Raw genomic sequence first — 25,628 nt, 5'->3', positions numbered from 1 at the left:
TGGGGACAGTAGGGACAGTAGGGACAGTGGGGACAGTATGGACAGTGGGGACAGTGGGGACAGTATGGACAGTATGGACAGTGGGGACAGTAGGGACAGTGGGGACAGTATGGGCAGTGGGGACAGTGAGGACAGTGGGGAGAGTGGGGACAGTATGGACAGTGGGGACAGTGAGGACAGTATGGACAGTGGGGACAGAGGGGACGGTCGGGACAGTATGGACAGTATGGACAGTGGGACAGTGGGGACAGTATGGACAGTGGGGACTGAGGGGACAGTCGGGACAGTATGGACAGTATGGACAGTGGGGACAGTATGGACAGTGAGGACAGTATGGACAGTGAGGACAGTGAGGACAGTGGGGACAGTAGGGTGTCCTGCAGTGAGTGACCTGTGTGACTCCCCTGATGTCATCCTAATTTTACTATGAAACCAGAAGCCTGAAATCCTCCTCATGTGAGGGGTGAGTGAGGAACCTAGAATACACTGGTGACCTGCCTGTCCCGTCTGCCCTGTCTGTCTGTCCTGTCTGTCCTGTCTGTCCTGTCTGTCTGTCTGTCCTGTCTGTCCTGTCTGTCTGTCCTGCCTGTCCTGTCTGTCCTGTCTGTCCTGTCTGTCTTGTCTGTCTGACCTGTCTGTCCTATCTGTCTTGTCTGTCTTGTCTGTCTGTCTGTCCTGCCTGTCTGTCCTGTCTGTCCTGTCTGTCAGTCCTGCCTGTCTGTCTGTCCTGTCTGTCTGTCCTGCCTGTCTGTCCTGTCTGTCCTGCCTGTCTGTGCTGTATGTCCTGCCTGTCTGTCCTGTCTGTCCTGTCTGTCCTGCCTGTCTGTCCTGTCTGTCCTGCCTGTCTGTCCTGCCTGTCTGTCCTGCCTGTCTGTCCTGTCTGTCCTGTCAGTCCTGCCTATCTGTCCTGTCTGTCCTGCCTGTCTGTCCTGTATGTCCTGCCTGTCTGTCCTGTCTGTCCTGTCTGTCCTGCCTGTCTGTCCTGCCTGTCTGTCCTGCCTGTCTGTCCTGTCTGTCCTGCCTGTCTGTCCTGTCTGTCCTGCCTGTCTGTCCTGCCTGTCTGTCCTGTCTGTCCTGCCTGTCTGTGTAGCTGCTTCTGTCCCTGGAACATGGTGAATTGAGTCACACACAAACAACAGATATGAATGCACACACCTGGACACACACGGTACAGTACAGAACCCATTTACACACAGCAGGGAAGTGCTGTTAGGATGAGAGAAAGAAATGCACACTACAGACAGACAGACAGACAGACAGACAGACAGACAGACAGTGTTGCAGGCAGAGTTTGGGGCAGGCTACACACACAGTGTATAATGACAGTGTTTATGGTGTCCCGCTGTCTCACACACACACACACACACACACACACACACTATATATACTATACACTATACACTGGTAGAGCAGGCCCTGACACCAAGCATACGGACAGACAGCTATCCAGCCTAGCAGACACAGTAAACCACTCAAAAGGCAGGGTGAACTTTAGACTCTGGGTGACTCTGGGTGACTCTGTGTGCCTGCCAAACAGATGCCAGGCCACTGGGACACGGAGGCTGGGCAGACAAGAGCCAGGAGATGGACACAGCAGGGGATCAGACAGTTATGCTCAGAGACTGTACGACTGTCTCAAAATGCATCCCTATTCCCTACATAGTGCACTACCAGGCCATGGTCCAAAGTAGAGCACTATAAAGGGAGTAGGGTGCCATTTGACACAGACTTGGAACGAGAGATGTGTCCCCTTCATGATTTACTGATGCTATCATGACTTTTGATGACTGCATTAGATATCTATTGCATCTCTGCTGCCATGACCTTGCTGTGCGGTTCAAGATTTACTGTAGTGTGGAAAATTTGCCCACAAACTGGCCCCTAAACCTACGTAAACTTCCAGTAAGGTTTTGTAATTGGGATTACTTAGGTAGAGGTCTCTTCTGATAAACTCCATTGAGTTACACAGAACTAACCTCAGTCAAATGTAATCAAGTTACCCACTGGGCACAGACGTCAAGTTCAACATCTAGTTTTGATTTACATTTTGTTGAGTTGTCAACTAACGTGAATTCAACGTGAATTTTTTTTCTAAATTCACTATGTCATTGGATTTAGGTTCAAACGAAATGTGTTGATGACTTTTTGTAATTCTAATCAGTTTTCCACATTGATTCAACATCATCACATTGATTCAACATCATCACATTGATTCAACATCATCACATTGATTCAACATCATCACATTGATTCAACATCATCACATTGATTCAACATCATCACATTGATTCAACATCATCACAGTGATTCAACATCATCACATTGATTTAACATCATCACATTGATTCAACATCATCACATTGATTAAACATCATCACATTGATTCAACATCATCACATTGATTCAACATCATCACATTGATTCAACATCATCACATTGATTTAACATCATCACATTGATTTAACATCATCACATTGATTTAACATCATCACATTGATTTAACATCATCACATTGATTCAACATCATCACATTGATTTAACATCATCACATTGATTCAACATCATCACATTGATTCAACATCATCACATTGATTCAACATCATCACATTGATTAAACATCATCACATTGATTCAACATCATCACATTGATTAAACATCATCACATTGATTCAACATCATCACATTGATTAAACATCATCACATTGATTCAACATCATCACATTGATTCAACATCATCACATTGATTAAACATCATCACATTGATTCAACATCATCACATTGATTCAACATCATCACATTGATTCAACATCATCACATTGATTCAACATCATCACATTGATTAAACATCATCACATTGATTCAACATCATCACATTGATTCAACATCATCACATTGATTCAACATCATCACATTGATTCAACATCATCACATTGATTTTTGGGGTTGAAATTACGTGGAAACAATGTTGATTCAACCAGTTTTTTCCCATTGAGTAGGATTGGTGGGCTTAAAAAGTGAAGGGTCTTATGTCACATCAATAGGCATATCGGTCAGGAGAAATGGCAGTGACCTGTTAGGCCTACATCTAAACACCACAGTCAGTTAACCACATGCTGCCATTATCAGAAGAGATTTGGCATGGTGAAAATACATTTTAAAAAACGAATCTCTCAGCAGCTGTCTTCCCATCAGAATGGGGATGCAAATGCTTAATTTGATTGTATCAGAATAATTCCGCTTGGACAACACTCTATCCTGTCTGGGAGATTAGCCAAATTAATTCCTACCAGATGACTCTGGTTTCAGTAAATGCAATTTGAGACAACTGGACCTTCTTTGAAATGAATCAAATATTTACAGAGCGGCTAACGGGTTAAATGGGGGATGATAACTGTGGGTCATAGAGTGTATGGAAATAAGAGACAACTGCATAACAGCTAGGCCTACTGTAGAATTGTTGTGGGAACTCAAATAACTATGCCATCATTTTGGAAATAGGTCCAAATTAAAGGAGTAGTTCACCCAAATTACAAAGTGATATATTACTTTCCTTACCCTGTACGCAGTCTATGGACAAGGTAAGACATAATCCACACTTTGCTTTTGTTTACCTGGCCCCTGTATCCAAATGCTAACATTTTAATAATAAGTTAGCATTAATAAGTTAGCATTTGGAGACAGTGGATCACCAAACAGTGTGATCAGTGAATTGCTAGGCTTGAGGAGAGTTCTTAAAAAGGGGTTTTCTTATTCATTGTTAATTGTTGGAGTGGATATAGAAGCCTCTTGGTTTCCATTCAGCTCCATTCAATTGACATTCCTGATGGGAAAGCCCAGAATTCCTAATGAGCTTCAGAACATTACAGATACAGGCAGAAATCCAGAGATCGCTCGGAGCAAATGTCCCAAACATCCCCATTTCTCTCTCTGCAACAATCCCTGTCAACATCCCCAACACGACACCAAGGCATACAGAAGAGAAATGAATGGCAAACATGAAATATATCTAACTTCCTTAATATTATCCTTCACTGGCTTTCTTTGCATCTAAACCATGTACATAGATGAATGACCCAGCAATGAATTCCTGCAGCACAGCTCAATGAAATGGGTTATGCAGAGCAAATGTAATATGTGGTTTTGGTCAGACAATACTGGGGTTTGAGGGCTCTGCTGTGCCCTGGGGCTGAGGATAAAGAAGAGCAACACAGAGGAGAAAGGAGTCTTTGTGAGCTTCCTAAAGTTTGAAGGCCCCTTGCAGGATGTAGCAAAACAGGGTCCTAATAGACGTGCCACTGTAGGGCATGGTAAGAAACAACAGCAGTTACTGCTAAGGAGACACAGACACAAAACTAGAAAGATGTCATATGTGGAGCTTATGTGGAAAGGAAACTCCCCAAACTAATGCCTGGGATTTAGCTCATTAGGTTACCCAGTCTTGTGGATTCGAACCCTGGTCTTTCACACAAACACATTCCAAAGTGGAGCTAAGGTTTGTTAAGGCACATATAGTCTCTGATCCCCAGTAACATCAAGGCAACCGATGGTAAAGCACTGGGTGCTGCATGACGCCGGGCGGACACACAATTACCAATGGTTTCTCTGATTGCATTTAGACACATTAAGCACTTTGTAAACATTTGATAACATTCAAAGAAGGGGGGTGGTTGTTCCAAATGAGATTACCCCTGTAACGCAAGTCATCTGATAGGAATACCTCTAATTTCTAGAATAGATTGTTTTCATGCAGAATTCTAACATGATAATTGAGTTTTCTGTTCTGAGCTCCACTCCCTGAAGTCCAGTCACATGGACACATTAGTTGGTTAGCAGGTCCTTTGGTTCACTCTGGTTCATTGTAAGAAATGTGTAGGAGATTACAGGGTCTAAGAGGAAGAGACGGCCAATTTGCAATTTGCCACCACACTTTGATGATTTTATTATGTGTTGAAATAATACAAATAGTCTGATTCTGCAGTTTAACCAGAGGCCACTCACTCAGTGAAAACAGCACGACTAACCAACAACACCCACAGATAGTCATCATTCACAAAATTGTACTGAACAACCTTCAGTGCAACTGAAGCACGGACACACCACGGACACCCAAGTCATTGACTGTTCTCTCTGCTACCGCACGGCAAGCGGTATCGGAGCACCAAGTCTAGGTCCAAAAGGCTTCTTAACAGCTTCTACCCCCCAAGCCATAAGACTCCTAAACACCTAATCAAAGGGCTACCCAGACCCCTCTTTTACGCTGCTGCTACTCTCTGTATATTATCTATGCATAGTCACTTTAACTCTACCTACATGTACATATTACCTCAATTACCTCGACTAACCGGTGTCCCAGCATATTGACTGTGTACCAGTGCCCCCTTTATATACTCTCACTTGTTATTTTACTGCTGCTCTTTAATTATTTGTTACTTTTATTTTAGATATTTTTTACTTAAACACTTAATTTTTTTCTTCTTAACTTCTTAAAGCATTGTTGGTTAAGGGCCTGTAAGTAAGCATTTATTTCACTGTAAGTTTGTATTCGGCTCATGTGACAAATACAATTTGATTTGATTTGAGACAGAGATTTTCATATGACACATTTGACGTGTATGGGCTTGGAACTATATGCTACACACGGTATGTGTGAGTCCAATGCAATCTGATAGCATGACTTTACCTTATGCCATCTGACCTCAACAACTTTCAAAGATACACTATGATTATCATACATCACCACTCCTTCATCTAAAGAGATCCTAGTTATTGCTGGACATTCCGTGGACGTCCTCTGTGTTGTCAGTGTGTTTATATATATATGTAACTGACTTGCCTAGTTAAATAAAGGTTACATTTTAAAACATTATAATAATTCAAAACCAACAGATGGCGAATCACAGTGAAATCCGTGTAAACGAACCATAGCTCTGACATTTATACAGGGAAACACTATATAGTCCTTCCAATTGACTAACCTCTCGCAGCATCTGAGATAAAACAGTCCTTGCTTCCAGCCCCACTGAATGCTATACTGATATTTTCTTTTAGAATTATTGGAACATGGTCATTGAATTTTCCTGTACGCCTATTTGCAAGTTAGTTTATTCAACCTGTATAATAATTACATTTTACCATACTGACAGGTAGTTCATTCAACAGTCTTATTGATTATCTTTTGTGTGGATCCTTAGAAATCGAACCATTTAGATAATATGTCTGTTTACTATGGTGAATATATCATAACACAATTCATCTAGAAGGATGGACTCATACTGTATATACAGTATATACATATTTTACATGTTTAATATTTTACAATATAATACACTTCTTTCTCTGCCTTTCTCTTCTCTCCTTGTAAAAAAAGACAGCGATTTCATCTCACTGATAATGTCTAGAGAGAGAGAGAGAAAAAAAAGGGAGAGAGATACTGCTGCTCTGCTATAGAAATCAATCTCAGGCTACCAATTACCAAATGTCAATATCTTTAAAAGGGAATCTACACTAAATTAGCGACTGCTAACGGCACTGTCCTAGCTGGCGAATGATGTAAAGCCATGAGTGGTATTTAATCTGTATATCTTTCTTTATTCTCTCTCTCTCCTTTCTCTCTCGTTCTGCATTGATACTGATGTTAAGTTAGCTTCAGTAAGTGACCGGCAGAATGATATCCAATGTGAGACACTGCCAGATAACGTTACCCTTCAAGCACAGAGAGCAGAGCAGTCACACTGTGTAAAGTGCATTCGGAAAGTATTCAAACCCCTTGATTTTTTCCACATTTTGTTACGTTACAGCCAAATTCTAAAATTGATTAAATAGTTTTTTTCCCTCATCAATCTACATGCAATACCCCATAATGACAAAGAAAAAACAGATTTTTAGACATTTTTACAAAACTATACAAAAAACTACTTAAATATCACATTTAAATAAGTATTCAGACCCTTTACTCAGTATTTTGTTGAAGCACCTTTGGCAGCGATTACAGCCTCGAGTCTTCTTCGGTATGACGCTACAAGCTTGGCACATCTGTATTTGGGGAGTATCTCCCATTCTTTTTCTGTATATCCTCTCAAGCTATGTCAGGTTCGATGGGGAACGTTGCTGCACAGCTATTTTCAGGTCTCTCCAGAGATGTTCGATTGGGTTCAAGTCCGGACTCTGGCTGGGCCACTCAACAACATTCAGAGACTTGTCCCGAAGCCACTCCTGTGTTGTCTTGGCTGTGTGCTTAGGGTCATTGTCCTGTTGGAAGGTGAACCTTCACACCAGTCTGAGGTCCTGAGCGCTCTGGAGCAGGTTTTCATCAAGGATCTTTCTGTACTTTGCTCCGGTCATCTTTGCCTCGATCCTGACTAGTCTCCCAGTCTCTGCGGCTGAAAAACATACCAACCGCATGATGCTGCCACCACCATGCTTCACCGTAGGGATGGTGCCAGGTTTCCTCCAGACGTGAAGCTTGGCATTCAGACCAAAGAGTTCAATCTTGGTTTCATCAGACCAGAGAATCATGTTTCTCGTGGTCTGAGTCTTTAGGTGCCTTTAGGCAAACTCCAATCGGGCAGTCATGTGCCTTTTACTGAGGAGTGGCTTCCGTCTGGCCATTCTACCATAAAGGCCTGATTGGTGGAGGGCTGCAGAGATATTTGTTCTTCTGGAAGGCTCTCCTACCTCCATAGAGGAACTCTGGAGCTCGGGTTCATGGTCACCTCCCTGACCAAGGCCCTTCTTCCCCTATTGCTCATTTTGGCCGGGCGGCCAGCTCTAGGAAGAGTCTTGGTGGTTCCAAACATCTTCCATTTAGAATGATGGAGGCCACTGTGTTCTTGTGGACCTTCAATGTTGCAGACATTTTTTGGTACCCTTCCCCAGATCTGTGCCTCGACATGTTCGTGTCTCGGAGCTCTACGGACAATTTCTTCGACCTCATTGCTTGGTTTTTGCTCTGACATGCACTGTCAACTGTGGGACCTTATATAGACAGGTGTGTGCCTTCCCAAATCATGTCCAATCAATTGAATTTACCACATGTGGACAGAATGAACAGAAACAGAATGCACGTGAACTCGATTTCGAGTCTCATAGCAAAGGGTCTGAATTCTTATGTAAATAAGGTATTTCTGTTTTTGTTTTTTTCACACATATCTAAAAACCTGTTTTCGCTTCGTCGTTATGGAGTATTGTGTGTAGATAGATGAGTAAAAAAAAATATTAAAACAATTTTAGAATTTGGCCTTAACATAACAAGATGTGGAAAAAGTCAAGGGGTTTGAATGCACTGTATGTGGCCATATGCCTTGATGCCTTCACAATGCACCGGCTGAGAGGGTTCAATGTGTTTAGGATTTTTTTTAAATAACTTATACATAACAAATACTGCATATGCAATTTTGAAAAATAATATCTAAGACAACCAGGAAGTATTAGAAAGGTAGTTCATGTATCATGGTATCCTATCAGAATAAAAACAGTGTGTCTTGTCTTTTATAGCATGGCTTTAAATGTAAAGAGAGGAGAAAAGAACATTGACTTTTGTAAAACTGCATGTGTGCTGGAAAATCTGAAGGATAAGATGTATACATTGACATTGTCATTCTGTTTGAGGTAGAATAAGGCTATTTGATTATTTGAAAAGATTGTGAAAAACAATAAAGGCCATAGACATATCCATGCAGTAGACTAACAGTACATCTTGACAGCCATTCATATGCAAAAAGGAAGCATTTTATTTTGGTCCCAAAGCTCAAACACACCAAACATTGTAGTCACACTAAATAACATATTAAAAATTCAAAACAACCAACGCCTCTCACTTTTGTGCCAACTGACTCATTCCAATTTAGTCATCCATGTAACATCCTCTACTAAACAGACAACAGGCTATCTGCTATGATCTTGTGGTGGACAAGAACACAGTCCACTATAGTCCCATAAGTCAAAGTCGCAGTGAGAGACCATTTTTAAATGCATCCTTAGCGCTGAAACTCCCTATTGTGTTGGTGTGAGACTGGACTGGACCGAGGGTGCTCTCCCTCACCATCAAATCAAAAGGCAATGCTCCAGCGGCACACTGAATGGTCGAACCGCTAGAGCGCATACCAAATGGCACCATATTCCCTACATAGTGCACCACTTTTGACCAGAGGGCTACGCGCAAAAGTAGCGCACTAAATAGGGAAAAAGGTGCCATATGGGACTTACACATAATTACATGCACGGGGGGACTTGTGATCTTTTTAATTATTCTGTACTTCATTTCTATCCCACCATTCAAAACGCAACATGAAAATTGATTGCCTTGAAGATCCGTCTTTATAATCTCTCCCAGGCCCATAAATTATCCAATTTTGGGGCATAGAGGGGACAAGGCGTGGATGTGGAGACACAAGCGGATCTCTTTCATAGCCTATATCCGCCATCAGTAGCCCCAGCACCGGCCCTGGCTGTGAAGTGTTGGGGCTAATTAAATCGACTGCTCTCTTTGGGGCTGAAAATGGTGTAGAGAAAAGAAAAAGAAGTACACTTGTTATCTTGTGAACCCCTCAAACATATAAAATATAGAAATCTCTTGAATGTCAGCGACGGAGATGGAATTAACAAGGGATCGTTTTATTGTTGCAGAAGGTCGTTAAGGCTGCAGATAGACCGGGGTAATTATGGAAATGATCTCCCCGGCTCTGCGAAATGTTTTCGCGCTTCCATACGGACTGGAGAGCCGTTCAATCAGCTGCTCTCGTGGGAAAGTTCAGCCATAACTGCAAGTGTATCAGCAAAATCAAATTAAGCAAAGAGATTCCATTAGTATTTATAGCCTAGAGGCATTTGTAAAAGTACAGAGCCAGTGAAGTTATGTGAGACTGAAGAGAGGAGAATTATTGTTTATCGCAAAGCCCCTACCTAAGACACACACATGGGTAATGAATTGAAGCCATTGATTGCATCTTTGAAGAGAAATATGGAGGGATGTGTAAAATATTGATGTTCTTGTGCGTGACTTTGGACTCAAATATTTATATTGTTATTGATATGTATATGCAATATGGATAAGTACATGCATGTACATATAGATAAACATTCCATAAATACATCTACAAAATCTAAACAAACACGCCGTGGGACAGTGGACATTTGTCAGTCTTTCTTTGACGTATTTTGAATCATGCATTATTAGGCTGTTTGTGTTTTCACCCTGATGTTCATTTATATGTATGTTTTCACCCTGATGTTCATTTATATTTATGTTTTTACCCTGATGTTCATTTATATTTATGTTTTCACCCTGATGTTCATTTATATGTATGTTTTCACCCTGATGTTCATTTATATTTATGTTTTCACCCTGATGTTCATTTATATTTATGTTTTTACCCTGATGTTCATTTATATTGATGTTTTTACCCTGATGTTCATTTATATTTATGTTTTTACCCTGATGTTCATTTATATTTATGTTTTCACCCTGATGTTCATTTATATTTATGTTTTCACCCTGATGTTCATTTATATTTATGTTTTTACCCTGATGTTCATTTATATTTATGTTTTTACCCTGATGTTCATTTATATTTGTGTTTTTACCCTGATGTTCATTTATATTTATGTTTTTACCCTGATGTTCATTTATATTTATGTTTTCACCCTGATGTTCATTTATATTTATGTTTTTACCCTGATGTTCATTTATATTTATGTTTTTACCCTGATGTTCATTTATATTTATGTTTTTACCCTGATGTTCATTTATATTTATGTTTTCACCCTGATGTTCATTTATATTTATGTTTTCACCCTGATGTTCATTTATATTTATGTTTTCACCCTGATGTTCATTTATATTGATGTTTTCACCCTGATGTTCATTTATGTTTATGTTTTACCCTGATGTTCATTTATATTTATGTTTTCACCCTGATGTTCATTTATATTTTTGTTTTCACCCTGATGTTCATTTATATTTTTGTTTTCACCCTGATGTTCATTTATATTTTTGCCGAACTGCAGAACACGATTTAAAGATCAACAAAACAATGACAATTATGTTAATTTGATTTACCTTGATGAAACTCTTCAACAGCCTTGAAAATGAAAAGTTTAACCTTGTCTGACTTGACCAATAATCATTCATCTCTTGAACCAACATGACATTTTACCATATTAAGCCTCTACTCTCATTTTAATTAACTACATTAGTTTATCGAAGCAATGGAGATCTAACGTCACCATACACCAGAGGAGGAGCTACCTGTAGAGGAGGGGCGCGTTGCAATGGATGGAATGGAATCAATGGAATGGAATCAAACGTGTGGTTTCCATGTGTTTGATGTGTTTGAGACCTTCCTATGATTCCATTCCAGTCATTACAATGAGACCGTCCTCCTATAGCTCCTCCCACCAGCCTCCTCTGCCATGTACATAAAACAAAACTAAACATGGCATTTCCGTTTTAGGATTTCCCAGGTAAGGAATACTAGACGAATTCTATTTTATAAAGCAACAAGCAACAGCAACGGGAAATATGTAGGCAAACGGCCTACCGTATGGAAATCTTATTGAAAGTGATTTAAATGTTGTTGTTTTGATCTCATAATGGAAACAACATCAGCAGTCTATTCTCACAGTCACAAGGGAATCTGCTCCTCAGTGGCACCATGGATCTATCGTTACAGGCCCCCAGTGACACCCCTCAATAGTCGATTACAGCACGTGCTTTCATATACAAAGATTTCCCCTCATCATCCCCAATCCAGGTAATTGGGTTTTGGAGCTAGCAAGGTAAATCCGGTTAAAACATAGCTCTGCAGAGAATCTGATAGATTATTAGAAGCAGCCACCTCTTGGAGAAGGTAATTTACTGTTATAGATATATGTGTGCATCAATACGCAAGACGAGATTGAGTTCAAGGGTCAGTACAAGTGCCATACGGAATACACTACATTACCAAGCTAAAGAATGACAGTTTCCTTTAACATAAATTACAGGTAATGGGAGTTGTCGTTTTATCTTTGGCTACCTTGTAAAGGCTTTAAAGAGGCACTGTCTCAAATGTAAACATTAAAATGGCCTGGACATAGACAACTTGCAGTAGGAGTTTAGCAGAGTCTCTCATTCGATATAAAATCCAAGTGGCTCTATGGATTAGTGTTGGTAGATTCCATTTCTCATGTTTCAATCACCCCATTTATAAAAATCATCAGATTAATATAGGGAATATAGGGATACCTATATTCACAGGGGGCAAAGTGCAACGGAATAAATACCAAAACGACACCACTAACCCAATAACTACCAAACCTCCACATGAACCTCTCTTGTACTTGGGAATTATTTATATTACACGGTAAATAAATGTATGTGTTAATTTTCAATGAATAATTGTCTCCCAAAGATCACACAATCCAAAACAGCATGCCTGCATTTCAACATTAGATACTGTACTGTCTCTCTTAAATTTGTATTTAAATAATTTTCTGTTAAGTGTATTAGATTTCAATGTATTTTTCATCCGTCTACAGGCCTGTTCTAGTTAGCAGCATTTTTAGCCAAGGTGGTGCGATGAGGGACATTGCGTATGACGTGTAATTTGTGCTGTTTACAACCTACTGTACTCAAATAACACTTTCTGGTAGTGCTAATGTGCAACTTGAGCCCTCATCTAAATGACAATAAAATCTACAAACCGGGTGACATTGCACATACTTAAGACAAGACACATTGGCATGTTAATCCATCTTACATTTAGCAGGAGGTGTCACTTTCCCACCCTCGCACCATTCCACATCGCGAGCCTTCATCGGGAACTCCAAGCATCGAACACTTTCGTATTCGAACTAATGATGAGTCTTTAGAGAGCAGAGAGACTGCAACCATTCCGTTGGTTTTACTCGACAGGCTACTTACTATCTTGGAAATGTGGGACGATAGCAGATGCATTATGAAAACAAACCAACAACGTTTCAATCAATGTCAATAAGATCTCCATGTTGTTGCATGTTAATACGTTGCCCGGATAATCAATTAAGCAATTATTCGATGTTGAAAGCACGATCTCGACACATGAAGTTTTAATGTAGCCTAGAAATGAGAACCATTTCAATGCAAATGTAAGTATATCACTAATGCATATAATACGTGTGGGTTAAACATAGGCCTACTATTTTTTTCGAAATATGTAGACAAACTAATGAATGACAATCTCACTAAAAAGCCCATAACAAATGTCCCTGAAATATGTATTTCATGTGCTTTTGAGTGGCCTAATTATTGAATGAAATAAAAATAATTAAAACAATATTCTCCGCTTCACATACATATTCTACGCTTCACATACAGACTGTTATTCCCTCAAGATGATAACAGTATAGGCCTAATCGTTGTAGACCAGTAATTATGAAGTGTAGGCTACTAACATATCTCACCAGTCTCTCACGGTGTTGGAGTCTATATCACCTATTGGACCTTGTTCAGCATTTAGGTGAAAAGGTGAAATTTAGATACTGCATTTGAGGGCACCTTCAATAATCTATAGCCAAGACCTATAGATAGGTCTTGATTAGGTCTACACAACTCTGTTGTCTTGAATCCATGGGTTAGGTGTTGATAGTCCTATGGTCGAAAAGGTCAACAAAAAAAATCGTTACAAAAATCTAGCAATGGTCTTGTCAATCTTTTGGCATAACACGAAAAACAAAAACATTGGTTTTCCAATTTTACTTCACAAACATTTCTGTTTTAAAAAAATACCATATTTAATAGATAACAGATTGGCCGCTTATTTTTTTATGAAGGACATTATCGAAATATACTGACGAGGAGCAATATGAAGAAAATGAATTGATAATTTATTCATTGCCAATCCCTTTCATATCCATCACCAGCGCCAGCTCCACATCTCAGGTGTTCAAACTCAGGTGTCCATTCGATAAATCATCTATAGACCTATAGCCACCAGGCAGTGATATTGTCCATGTTGTTTCCTCTTGGCTTTTAACCGTATCTTCCTGTCATTTTGTATTTTGGATACCAAAGCAATTATGTCGTTATTCTGGCGCATCTGCAGAGCGCGACTCGCATTCTCAGTTTGGCCCCTTTGTGCATTGTTGTGACTGCACGAGGCTCCAGGATGATTCTACAAAAGGGACGGTTAAAAATGAGCTACATCATATTGTTTGACAGAACGTTGCAGGTTGATAGAGTGGATTCTTCAAGGGGGTGAAAATGGCGAATTCCCAAAAAACGGCTGAGATCCTGCCTTCTGGTGGGTATAGCCTTGAGGGAATCACGGTGTCGACCGTGAAAAATCTAATTAGAGCTCGCATTTAAATGAAAAGTCATTTTTTAACTCAAGTATGACGTGGACACTTCCCTCTTCCTAGATGAAAAGAACAGTTTTACAGAGAATGGCTCATTTTTCTTAAATGTGGCGTGCTGATCATTCGGTGACGTAAAATAATTAACATAATAGCCGTAATTAAAAGCGCGCTAACAATTCCATTAATTCATCATAACGTTTTACTAACTTTCTGACCCAACTACTCTCCCATAATTAATTAAATGAGTTGCCTTTCAAAAATCTGTTTTCAAACGAATAGTTTTCACGTTAGGCTTTTGTTTAAACCATCTTGATTAGCGTGGTTAAACTCATCTCAACCTTACATAAAGAAATCACCAAATACATTCCGAAACGAGCTGTGGCGAGTGCCAAACAGACACAGGCATAGTGCTGATGATGCCAGGATCCTTAGCTCTTAATCCGCAACAGCTCCAAGTTTTACATAACTTATTTACTGGAAGGAAATGGTTTAAAATAATGAGAAAGCATCCTTTGATTCTGCCCAAGAATCATGACCAAGAAGAACGCACTGAGTCTTCTGTCAATGATTCGCGTTCCTCTGTGGAAAATAACACATTATTCGATGTCTAGGGCGTTTAGGCTGTTTTATGTTTGTGTTTTTATTCAGTAACAGTGGAAATAATGCAGCAGTATGTCTTATACAAGTACCGAGGATTAATATATGTTTGTGCGTAATTAATATATGGCCATGCGTAATTATACGCCCCATTATTGCTTTCAATTGCAGCCGCGTCTTTCCGTCCCGTTCCCATTCTAGGAATCTGTTTTCCTTCAGAGCACACATTCTCTCGCTCTCCCTCTTTCTGCCACACCTTTCAATTTCATCCTCGTCTCTTTTTATTTAAGCAATTTAATTAGGCAGAAATTCTATACCGTTTTGCTATCTGGGAGGTATTTGTTTCTGACCTTCCTGTGGTAATCACATTGCAACGCGGCGACGCGGTGACTGTATCCGCTCTGTCACCTGCTATCTGCTATCGCTACCGCGTCCTCTAATGGTTCATGGTGGAGAGAGTTAGCTTATTATTCTAAAAGGTTTTTGTCGGGCTAAGCCGTGCATGTGTGCTTAAATGTACATTTCATTAACAAACTGCAAAGATATAAAAGCGGATTTGTGAGGCTTCAAAAGATCACAGGGAGGACGGGTTCGATCTCCTATCACCTAGTTACATTGTCTGTCTTTCACGACACGCTGCATCTCGGATTTAAAGACGAAGGAGCCTTTTAGAATAGCCTACATCTGTTTCTAAACGTTTCTGAGATGCCCAAATCAAAATAACATAACATAGTATTACTCCCCCAAACAAACAATATGATGTATATATATATACAATATAGTGAAAAATGAAACAAACATGTTACGCAAACAGTTGCGTAGTGTCAGTGTAAATTATATATAGGACTGAATGGGTGAGCTGTGATTTCATCTGCTAAGTAGCCCGGTATTGATAGACTCCACATCACACAGGTCACCGGGTGCATGCTTGAGCAAGAGATTAGCACAATGCATGTCTAATCGGGGGCCTTGTCCCTTTTCACTGCGACACCATTATTAACGATATGATTTAATTAAGCCGACTTTTATTCAAACAAAAGGAGCAGCCACGTCAAAGGTGCAGCACTAGGCACGAGCCCCCTATGCCAGGTAGAATTAAAGGATAGAGAGAGAAGAACCTGGAGGTCGCGGCCGCGAGGCGCTTGTTTTTAGATTAAATGTCATCCAACCCCTCAATAACAAAATACAGGCTCGGGAATGAGGAATTTAATTATATTAGAATTGATGTAATATTAGATACTGAAATTGTAAAATATGTATTAGTAAAGGCCCATTTTCGATGTACCTAGCCTATATTATCCGAGGAAATTGTTATAAACAACAGAGCTATAATCTGGACTATTTCTAGCAACGTAAAATATTTCAAATATAATGGTTATAATATTGTAATAATATTGAACAATTATCAAATTAAAATAATCATAATATTTGTATTAATTTAGGCCTAATTGAGTTATTATAATAGTTGTATTTGTTGACCTAAATAAAGATGATGTGATCTACATAATAGTGTTTATAAGCAAATAATCTAAGTATTTGTGGTGGTGTCTAAGGGAGTTGTGGTTAGTGGTAGCGAAATCCTCACAGAACAATGCCAATGTGCACAGATTGCTGTTTAGCTTTTCAATGGAGACCAGAAGAGGAGCTTTGAACTGAGCAAAACTTGTCATGGTTAACTGCTACTCCGTTCCCATTGTAAAGTAATTTACACATTTTTGTTAGTTCTAATAGAGGGGTGGTAAGAATAATTGCTTCTGTTGTCAATTAAAATATATTTTCATTACGACAGGAGGTGTTTCAGACGGAATCAATAGGAAGTTATATTGCTTTGTGGCACATATATAGAGAATCTAAGATAGGAAGATACTATTGTTTTATTTATTCACAACAAAGCAAAGGCAGCTTTTGTAAATTAGCAATGAACATGTCCTATTTTAAATAGATAAACAGTGCTATGTGTCTGCCCGACCATCATCAGCCTATTTGCAGGCTATTATCAGAGCAGGGATGGTAATGATACTTCTCCTGACCCCCTCCACTCCACTCCACTACAATGACATCGGACAACATTTCTCACACAACGCAGGAAACGTTTAAACTTCTGTATTCGTTTCTACATCCTTTCTTGTGAACAACCCACATACACTGCGCACCTTCATGGTTGTGAATGGGGCCTTTGCATTCACCCGGTCCCGCATTTCCTACTTTTTCATATGCTAACACATGCAATGATTAGGTCGTTAACACCTCTGGCAAAACCCGTTGACAATTATTTATTTATTCTTTTCCATGGTTGTTTTCAGTATCCTTCTCACCTTCGACAAATCCACGGAATTAATCGTTTGAATATAGCCTTACATTCCATGGTGAAACTTGCACAATCCATCGTGAAATTTAAACTAGATTTTAGTTAGTATAATAGTAAAAAATAATACTAAGTAGGCTGTCTTTCACCAAAGGGTCTTATGCTTAAAGTAATAATTACACGTGAAGTCATTTGGGTATGGAGAAGGAAACTAAGAATTATAGACTCTCTTTTCCAATTTAATAAAAATGATTATATCCCATGCAACATAAAGACGAGCACACAATAATAACTAGAAGATATTCAATTAACTTAGCTGTCGACGTTTTCATTCAGCCGCTTTCAACACAAGCAATTTGTTTAAGCAAAGTTAAGATTTGGTTTTAGTGCAGCCGGGAGATATAATGCGCATCAGATCTTTCAATCATGTAGGCCACTTTTCACCCCCCACCCACCCACCCACCCACCAACCCACCCACTACCGTTAAATGGTCTATGACGGACGAACACAGACAGAAAGTAGTGGAAAGCAGCATTACTGTTGTCCCTTTGTTGACAAATCCATGAAACAACTTCAGTTTGCATGGTTTAGCAGGGGGACGTCTGACGTCACCCAATCACGTGGCGGCACTGATAGTATATCTTAAACTGAAAAAGTAATCTATCAGACAGTCCTTAAAACCGGCTTTAAAAGCATATGTCATTTTGACTTTGCACTCTTAAACCACTCTTACTAGGAAATAGCGATCGAAGGACATCGAGGCGTGAAGCGCACACACCAAAACCGTTAAGAAGACGACTAGGCTACTTGACTGGAGAAATATTTTCTGAAGTTTAAGTTTCTCTGGCAGGCCGGTCTGACCTGCATTTAGAATCCGGCGACATCCGATCTGACCGCAACGGACGGGCCGCGCGCACACCCTCACCTAGATCCCTGGTTGTTCTTCGGTAAAGTAAGCTGTGATGACCCTGTCTGGTGGCAACAGTGCCAACGACATGTCCGGTCAGACGGTGCTCACTGCCGAGGATGTGGATATTGACGTGGTCGGCGAAGGCGATGAGGGAATGGAGCGAGACAGCGACTGCGACAGCCAGGGGGGCATGCACGACCACTCGGAGGAGGTGGAGGAGATAGAAGTGAAGGACAGGTCCGGGAGTCCCTGCGAGAGCGCCGGGGAGGGAGAGACCAAAGCGGACGGCACTGAGAGCGCGTCGGGTGCCATGAGCAGCAAGCCGAAAAACAGTCTAGTGAAGCCCCCCTACTCCTACATCGCGCTCATCACCATGTCGATACTCCAGAGCCCGCAGAAGAAACTCACACTCAGCGGGATCTGCGAGTTTATCAGCAGCCGGTTCCCATACTACCGAGAGAAGTTTCCAGCCTGGCAGAACTCCATCCGCCACAACCTGTCGCTGAACGACTGCTTCGTGAAAATCCCGCGGGAGCCGGGCAACCCTGGTAAGGGCAACTACTGGACCCTGGACCCACAATCGGAAGATATGTTTGACAACGGCAGCTTCCTCAGGAGAAGGAAACGATTCAAGAGGCACCAGCCAGACATTCTCAGGGACCAGACAGCCCTCATGATGCAAAGTTTTGGGGCTTACAGTATTGGGAATCCTTACGGACGTCACTATGGAATTCACCCAGCCTACACCCATCCAGCGGGGATGTACCCTTACATGCACCCAGTAGGTCCCATGCTTCCCCCGACTGTCCCTCTCTTGTCCTCCGCTGAGCTGAACAGAAAAGCCTTCAACTCTCAGCTCAGCCCCAGCCTACAGATGCAGCTGAACAGTCTGAGCACCGCGTCTATGATCAAGTCCGAGCCCTCCAGTAGACCGTCTTTCAGTATAGAAAACATCATCGGGGTATCCACTTCCTCGAGTGCACAGACTTTCATGCGGCCTCCGGTGACTGTTCAGTCTGCGTTGTTGAGCGCACATGGCCTAACCAGGACAACAGCAGCTATTGCACCAATTCTTAGCATGCCATCTAATATCATGTCGGGACAGTTTTTACCCTCAGTAACGGCAGTGTCCAAATGGCCTCAATAGTCTCAATAAAATACTCACTTTTCTAGAGACTTGGGGGGGGGGGGGGGGGGGGGGGGGGACTGTACAGCACGAAATAGGCATGCAGCCCTGGAAGGTGTCCACCAATCTGTAGCCATGTAAAGACTAAACAAAGAGACAACAGCAAAGGAATGCTATCTGTACAGGTAATATTTGTACATATTTGTAAAAATAAATAATTTTACTTGTTTGACTTTTACTTATTTTATTTCGTTGTTTGAACTGTACAACAATTGTAGTTATAGCTCTCCTGATATTATTTTATATTTGATTTTGTAACTGGTAGCTAGCTCACTGTTAGTTTAAAATAATCAACACTTTTGCTTTGATATTTCATACATGATACAACATGTTCTTATTCTAAGTCTGGACAAATGGTCTGTTAATAAATTGAAATATATGTATTCTATGTATCTCTATTGTGTTGTAAACTGGAATAATTTGTTAATAAATCTAAAGAAAGAAGCATTAGCAGTATTCATTTTCTTTATGTAGTTTTTGAAATGTCTGATAGGTCTGCTTTGTGATATTTATTGAAACGTCTCTAATTGAAACCATTTTAATAGTAGGAAATAATCGGAAAAGTCCCTGGGATATGACAAATATCAGTACAGGTTTTGTAAACAAATAGGTATAAATGTTACCACAATAAACAATCAAAACAAACCAGGTGCATTTAATTTAAGGCCAATAATAAAGGTAGGCCTCTGAAACTCGAAACTTGAATATTTTTATTGCTACGACAATTAAGTGAGAGTGTAACGACGTGTTTATTACCGCGAGCAAGTAATGAATGAATCAACTGAAACACAGGCCATTTCCCATAAGCCTAGTTCAAATGTAATATCTATTAATATAAAATATGGCTATTGAATTTACAAATTAGGAAATGTTTACTTTAGTTTAATATCAATTCATTATACATTTCAATTTATAGTTAAATTCAACTGTTTTAAAGTTATTTTGTTGTTTATTGTGATATAATCTTGTTATCATTTGGCATGACAATAACTAGGCTACATCATTATAGCCGTTTTCTGCTAGTACCTTATGATGGCCTATTTACAATGTCAAAACAATTAAATAGATTTGATTTTGAATACCATATAGGCCTAAATACTAATCAGGAATTAGGCTACTTATAAGGCCACAGAACGCAGGATTCTGCCTCGTTATTTTATTACAGACAAAACTTAAAAACAAACATGAAATCATTAGAACTGGTATGAAGAAGATTTTGGTGGATCAAAATAGTAAAACATTTGATTATCAATAAGCTGTTACTAATGTTTTCAGTAACATTACTAACATGAAAATGAGAGTGGATTCACTCATGAGAAATGTTAAATGCAGTGCATATGCTCTTTAGCCTAACTGGTAAATGCCGAGACATTATGGTATCGTATTACAAGAGAAACCGAGAAGATATAAAATATGTTTGCATGTTGCTACTATAAAAGTAACACTTAATTTCACAGTTGTGTCTGGCTAATCAGTTTTACACAAACAGCAAATGGTTGACGGTGTGTGTGACCGGTGTCGATGCACAGGGGCTAGGGGGCTATTTTTAACTGATACTCATGGGAACAGAGAAAGGACTCTCTTCTTGAATTCACTTTCAGTCTGAAGAAGCTGCTGAGGCAGTGCTTCTCAATGACACTGGATAACGGGGCGCCCATTCTACGACTGGCTCCTTATTCCTTCAGATGAGACTACATTTTTATGCGCATTGCTCCGATGCCTCGCGTCAAAGCACAGTTTGATATCACATACCGCGAGTGATTTACAGGACGTAGCGGTGCAGGGGCTTCTCTTTTAAATAAAGCCTAGCTATAGATCTAATATGACGGCATACAAGCATTCATAGCCAGGCCTACTGGCGTGCGAGGACAAATAATGTATTGAAATGTAGACCTTCGGGCTTCTTTGTGAGGGGAGATTTGTAAAGGGAGCTAGGCCTACGTTCACTTCGATAGGCTGTTGATCCCATAATATCTTAATGCAATGTCTAATCGAAATGTGAATAAATGCTGCTTATCAACCGACGGTTGTTCATTAAAATGTTTACATCATTTTTAATTGCCAAGCTGGTTATTTTCCAACAAAACTATGACTAACAAATGCGTCTATATGTGTCTCATAATTACTACCATAATCTCCTTTATGTCTTGGGTAAAAGCAATACATGATCATTGAGTAGACATTATAACATTTGCTCTCTAGCAAAACAAAAACACCTGAGAAAATATATGCCATGCAATTACGGTATTAGTTTGTTAAGAAGATATCTTTATTCAATGGAGACATTCTGCTCAAACATTCTGTTAATTTACTGTTCAAACAATGTAATGTAGCCCACAATAACACACACATACCCGTTTAACAGCAATGACTTGTGAAAATCGCTAGGTGGCGTTTATTGACACCTTTATTCTTGGGCAAAGCGATTTAAACACAGAAACATCAGGCCTACATATCCTTCCAGGAGCATTACATGGGCGACTATCAGACATCAGTTGGCGTAAGTGGGCTATACTGAGAAGTTTGGGTCGATCTTATTTATCGTGAAGTAAGGACACTGAAACTGTTTAGATTCAACGGGTTTTAATTGTGTGTCTATTTTAGGGGCAGCTGGTGGGAAAGAGTTGACTCTTTAACAAGTGCAAGGTTATAATAGATCCCTGCTTTTTATATACCTGACGTCAAGTAATAACCTTCGATGGGTATTGCAACTGTGGACATCCGGAGCTCCTCCTCGAGTTATTACTATCAAGTTCTGCATATTCACAGAGACACACTGACGGGGCTGCAAACTCATTTTGACATTTCACAATCCTCAAAGTAATTGGCTGCATAATGTAAGCCTAAATATTAGGACAAAGTTGATACCTTTACATTGTATTCTTGTACAGTCTCAAGTTGCTTGGACGGACTGCTGTGTAGGATTTGTAAGTCGTTTCATATTGTACCCAAAAGCAGAATTGCCTTTCCCATAATACATAATTTGAAATGGAACGAAATGGGAGCCCATATAAAGGTAGGCTATTTTGACTTGAAATAAGAAAAAAAAAAACAAGCCTATTTATGGAAAATAATAACGAGAACATTGTATTAATAACATTCTAGTAGACTACTATCTCAAATGTGGTGAGGCTAATAATCATACTGACATATGCTACATCTTCTCCAACGAAATGGCTTACAACAAGCGAAGGATGATGACCCGCGCTCAAATGTTTGGATGCATTTCCGTTTTAGGGAGGCCTAAAAGCCTACAGCATAGGGAAATGGAAAGCGGGATACCTCGTCAGTTGTACAACTGAATGCCTTCAACTGAAATGTGTCTTCCGCATTTAACCCAAGCCCCCTGAATCCGAGAGATGGGCTGTATAGAGCTCTGTTGAAAGTTTCTGGGCTTTGTAGATAGCGCGGCGCTCACACTCACACACAACGCTGACCTTTGTAGCTGCACCTGCTCTCGAGCGCTGCACAGGTGGGTTGTATGGGTAGTGAGAACAAGCGGTTCCCACAACCCCCGAAACACACTCAACACTGACAGCACAAACAGCATGGACCACCACAGAGGTGCTCACAATCTACTTGACATAACAGAAATAGTTTTGAATGACTACAGAAGGTACATTTGGACTTTAAACGAAATCTTTCCTGAGCAGCATCAGCAAAGGCATTTTGAGTGAAAAATCGAATACTATTAACACAGTAGTCTATTCTTAATTTTGTTAGACACGTTTTTTGTAAATGGATGTTTATGCACAGTTGTGTCATAAAGTTGTGTCCTAAATGTTTGTTTTTCACATATACTAGGCCTACAATACATAAAACAAAGAACACAAGACAATTAGAATATGTACACAAAGAAAGAGGGGCTTTACAGGCCTTCTTCGTCTGGTGAACAGCAAACACATTGGATACTCACAAAAAACGACCTCTCTAATATGGAGCTCAAATATCTCAAATATTGCAGATGATATGACACATTCCCACTCTATTTTCTACTGTAATCTTTGTTAGCTATAAAACGTGTTTCAGTTGGGAATGTTTATTTTATCTAGCCTTTATTTTTACAAGGAAGAATACTTCATTCATCCATTTTCCAGATGACACATTGCTTATTGCTTAAATTCCAGGTGAGGCATTCCCACAATAACCTCTCTATTTTGTAGACCTATTTCCCACTGTTTCTTTAAAAAATCAGACTACTTTATTGATCCATTTCCCTTGTCCAAGGAGAAGTGTTTGAGTTGATCCAAAGCGCAATTTACTGGGAGTGTGTGTGTGTGTGTGTGTGTGTGTGTGCGTGTGTGTGTAATGAAATCTACAAATACATTTCAATAATTACCTCTGATCTATGACAAATGGTCAATAATGAACTGTGTTTATTACCTGTGCAAATACAACAAAATGGTTACACATTATTATTATGGTTGCATACCTGGTTGTTGCTTTAACTTCCACTGGCATTTTGCTATTACAATGTTGCTATTGTCATGATACTATGTTAGAGTTACTTAGCTACTTACTTAATTCATCTCTTCATCCAGTAAAGTCCAGAAACATTATCAGTCCTTGGTCAGCCTGGTGATGAGGAGGATGATGATGATGATGATGAGGGTACTTCATTCCTTTATCTCCATCTACACAACCGTTCCCCAATCCATATAGGATATAAGAAATAACCATACGGACAAGGCTTACAGTGCATTGACAGCTAAGGCACAAGGCTGTGGAGAATCCTTCTCCACATCCATTCCCCACTGTATTGGACTGGTAGAAAACATAGGTCAGGTAAAAACCATAGACTCCAGTGGCATTTGCACGCAAAGCACAAGGATGAATTGGTTAATCTCCTTCTCCACAACCATGGCCCTCTCTATTCCATTGTGGCACATGTGTTAGTGTAAATACAATTATTATCTATCCATCCATCCATCCATCCATCTTCAGCTGAAGTTGGAAGTTTACATACACCTTAGCCAAATACATTTAAACTCAGTTTTTCACAATTCCAAACATTTAATCCTAGCAAAAATTCCTGGTTTTAGGTCAGTTAGGATCACCACTTTATTTTAAGAATGTGAAATGTCAGAATAATAGTAGAGAGAATGATTTATTTCAGCTTTTATTTATTTCATCACATTCCCAGTGGGTCAGAAGTTTACATACACTCAATTCATATTTGGTAGCATTGCCTTCAAATTGTTTAACTTGGGTCAAACGTTTTGGGTAGCCTTCCACAAGCTTCCCACAATAAGTTGGGTGAATTTTGGCCCATTCCTCCTGACAGAGCTGGTGTAAACTGAGTCAGGTTTGTAGGCCTCCTTGCTCGCACACACTTTTTCAGTTCTGCCCACAAATGTTCTATAGGATTGAGGTCAGGGCTTTGTGATGGCCACTCCAATACCTTGACTTTGTTGACCTTAAGCCATTTTGTCACAACTTTGGAAGTATGCTTGGGGTCATTGTCCATTTGGAAGACCCATTTGGACCAAGCTTCAACTATTTTTGTTTCATCCGACCAGAGGACATTTCTCCAAAAAGTACCATCTTTGTCCCCGTGTGCAGCTGCAAACCGTAGTCTGGCATTTTTATGGCGATTCTGGAGCAGTGGCTTCTTCCTTGGTAAGCGGCCTTTCAGGTTATGTCGATATAGGACTTGTTTTACTGTGGATATAGATACTTTTGTACCTGATTCCTCCAGCATCTTCACAAGGTCCTTTGCATTTAATTTGGGATTGATTTGCACTTCTCGCACCGAAATACGTTCATCTCTAGGAGACAGAACGTGTCTCCTTCCTGAGCGGTATGACGGCTACGTGGTCCCATGGTTTTTATACTTGCGTACTATTGTCTGTACAGATGAACGTGGTACCTTCAGGCTTTTGGAAATTGCTCCCAAGGATGAACCAGACTTGTGGAAGTGTACAATTTTTTTTTTAGTCTTGGCTGATTTATTTTGATTTTCCCATGACATCAAGCAAAGAGGCACTGAGTTTGAAGGTAGGTCTTGAAATACATCCACAGGTACACCTACAATTGACTCAAATGATGTCAATTAGTCTATCAGAAACTTCTAAAGGCATGACATCATTTTCTGGAATTTTCCAAGCTGTTTATAGGCACAGTCAACTTAGTGTATGTAAACTTCTGACCCACTGAAATTGTGATACAGTGAATTAATTATAAGTGAAATAATCTGTCTGTAAACAATTGTTGGAAAAATGACTTGTGTCATGCACAAAGTAGATGTCCTAACCGACTTGCCAAAACTGCAGTTTGTTAACAAGAAATTTGTGGAGTGGTTGAAAAACGAGTTTTA

At 40.0% G+C, this 25,628-nt stretch overlaps 1 protein-coding gene across 1 annotated transcript; it reads left to right on the top strand.

Moving 5' to 3' along the window:
• The first annotated feature begins 17,831 nt into the window (after window positions 1-17,831).
• Window positions 17,832-19,753, top strand: LOC110524739 (forkhead box protein D3). Its single transcript, XM_021604627.3, has one exon. It carries the CDS (start codon window positions 18,179-18,181, stop codon window positions 19,271-19,273), a length of 1,095 nt encoding a protein of 364 aa, XP_021460302.1. The 5' UTR covers window positions 17,832-18,178; the 3' UTR covers window positions 19,274-19,753.
• Window positions 19,754-25,628: the final 5,875 nt, after the last annotated feature.

Source organism: Oncorhynchus mykiss, chromosome 5, assembly GCF_057628025.1.
Source record: "Oncorhynchus mykiss isolate SJ-2025 chromosome 5, ASM5762802v1, whole genome shotgun sequence".
Lineage (NCBI taxonomy): Eukaryota > Metazoa > Chordata > Actinopteri > Salmoniformes > Salmonidae > Oncorhynchus > Oncorhynchus mykiss.
Note: the sequence above shows the minus strand (reverse complement) of the source record. Positions and strands in the feature narration are given on the sequence as shown.

Coding starts and splice junctions, on each gene's coding strand:
- LOC110524739 (XM_021604627.3), top strand. CDS start 18,179: ATGACCCTGTCTGGTGGCAACAGTGCCAACGACATGTCCGGTCAGACG.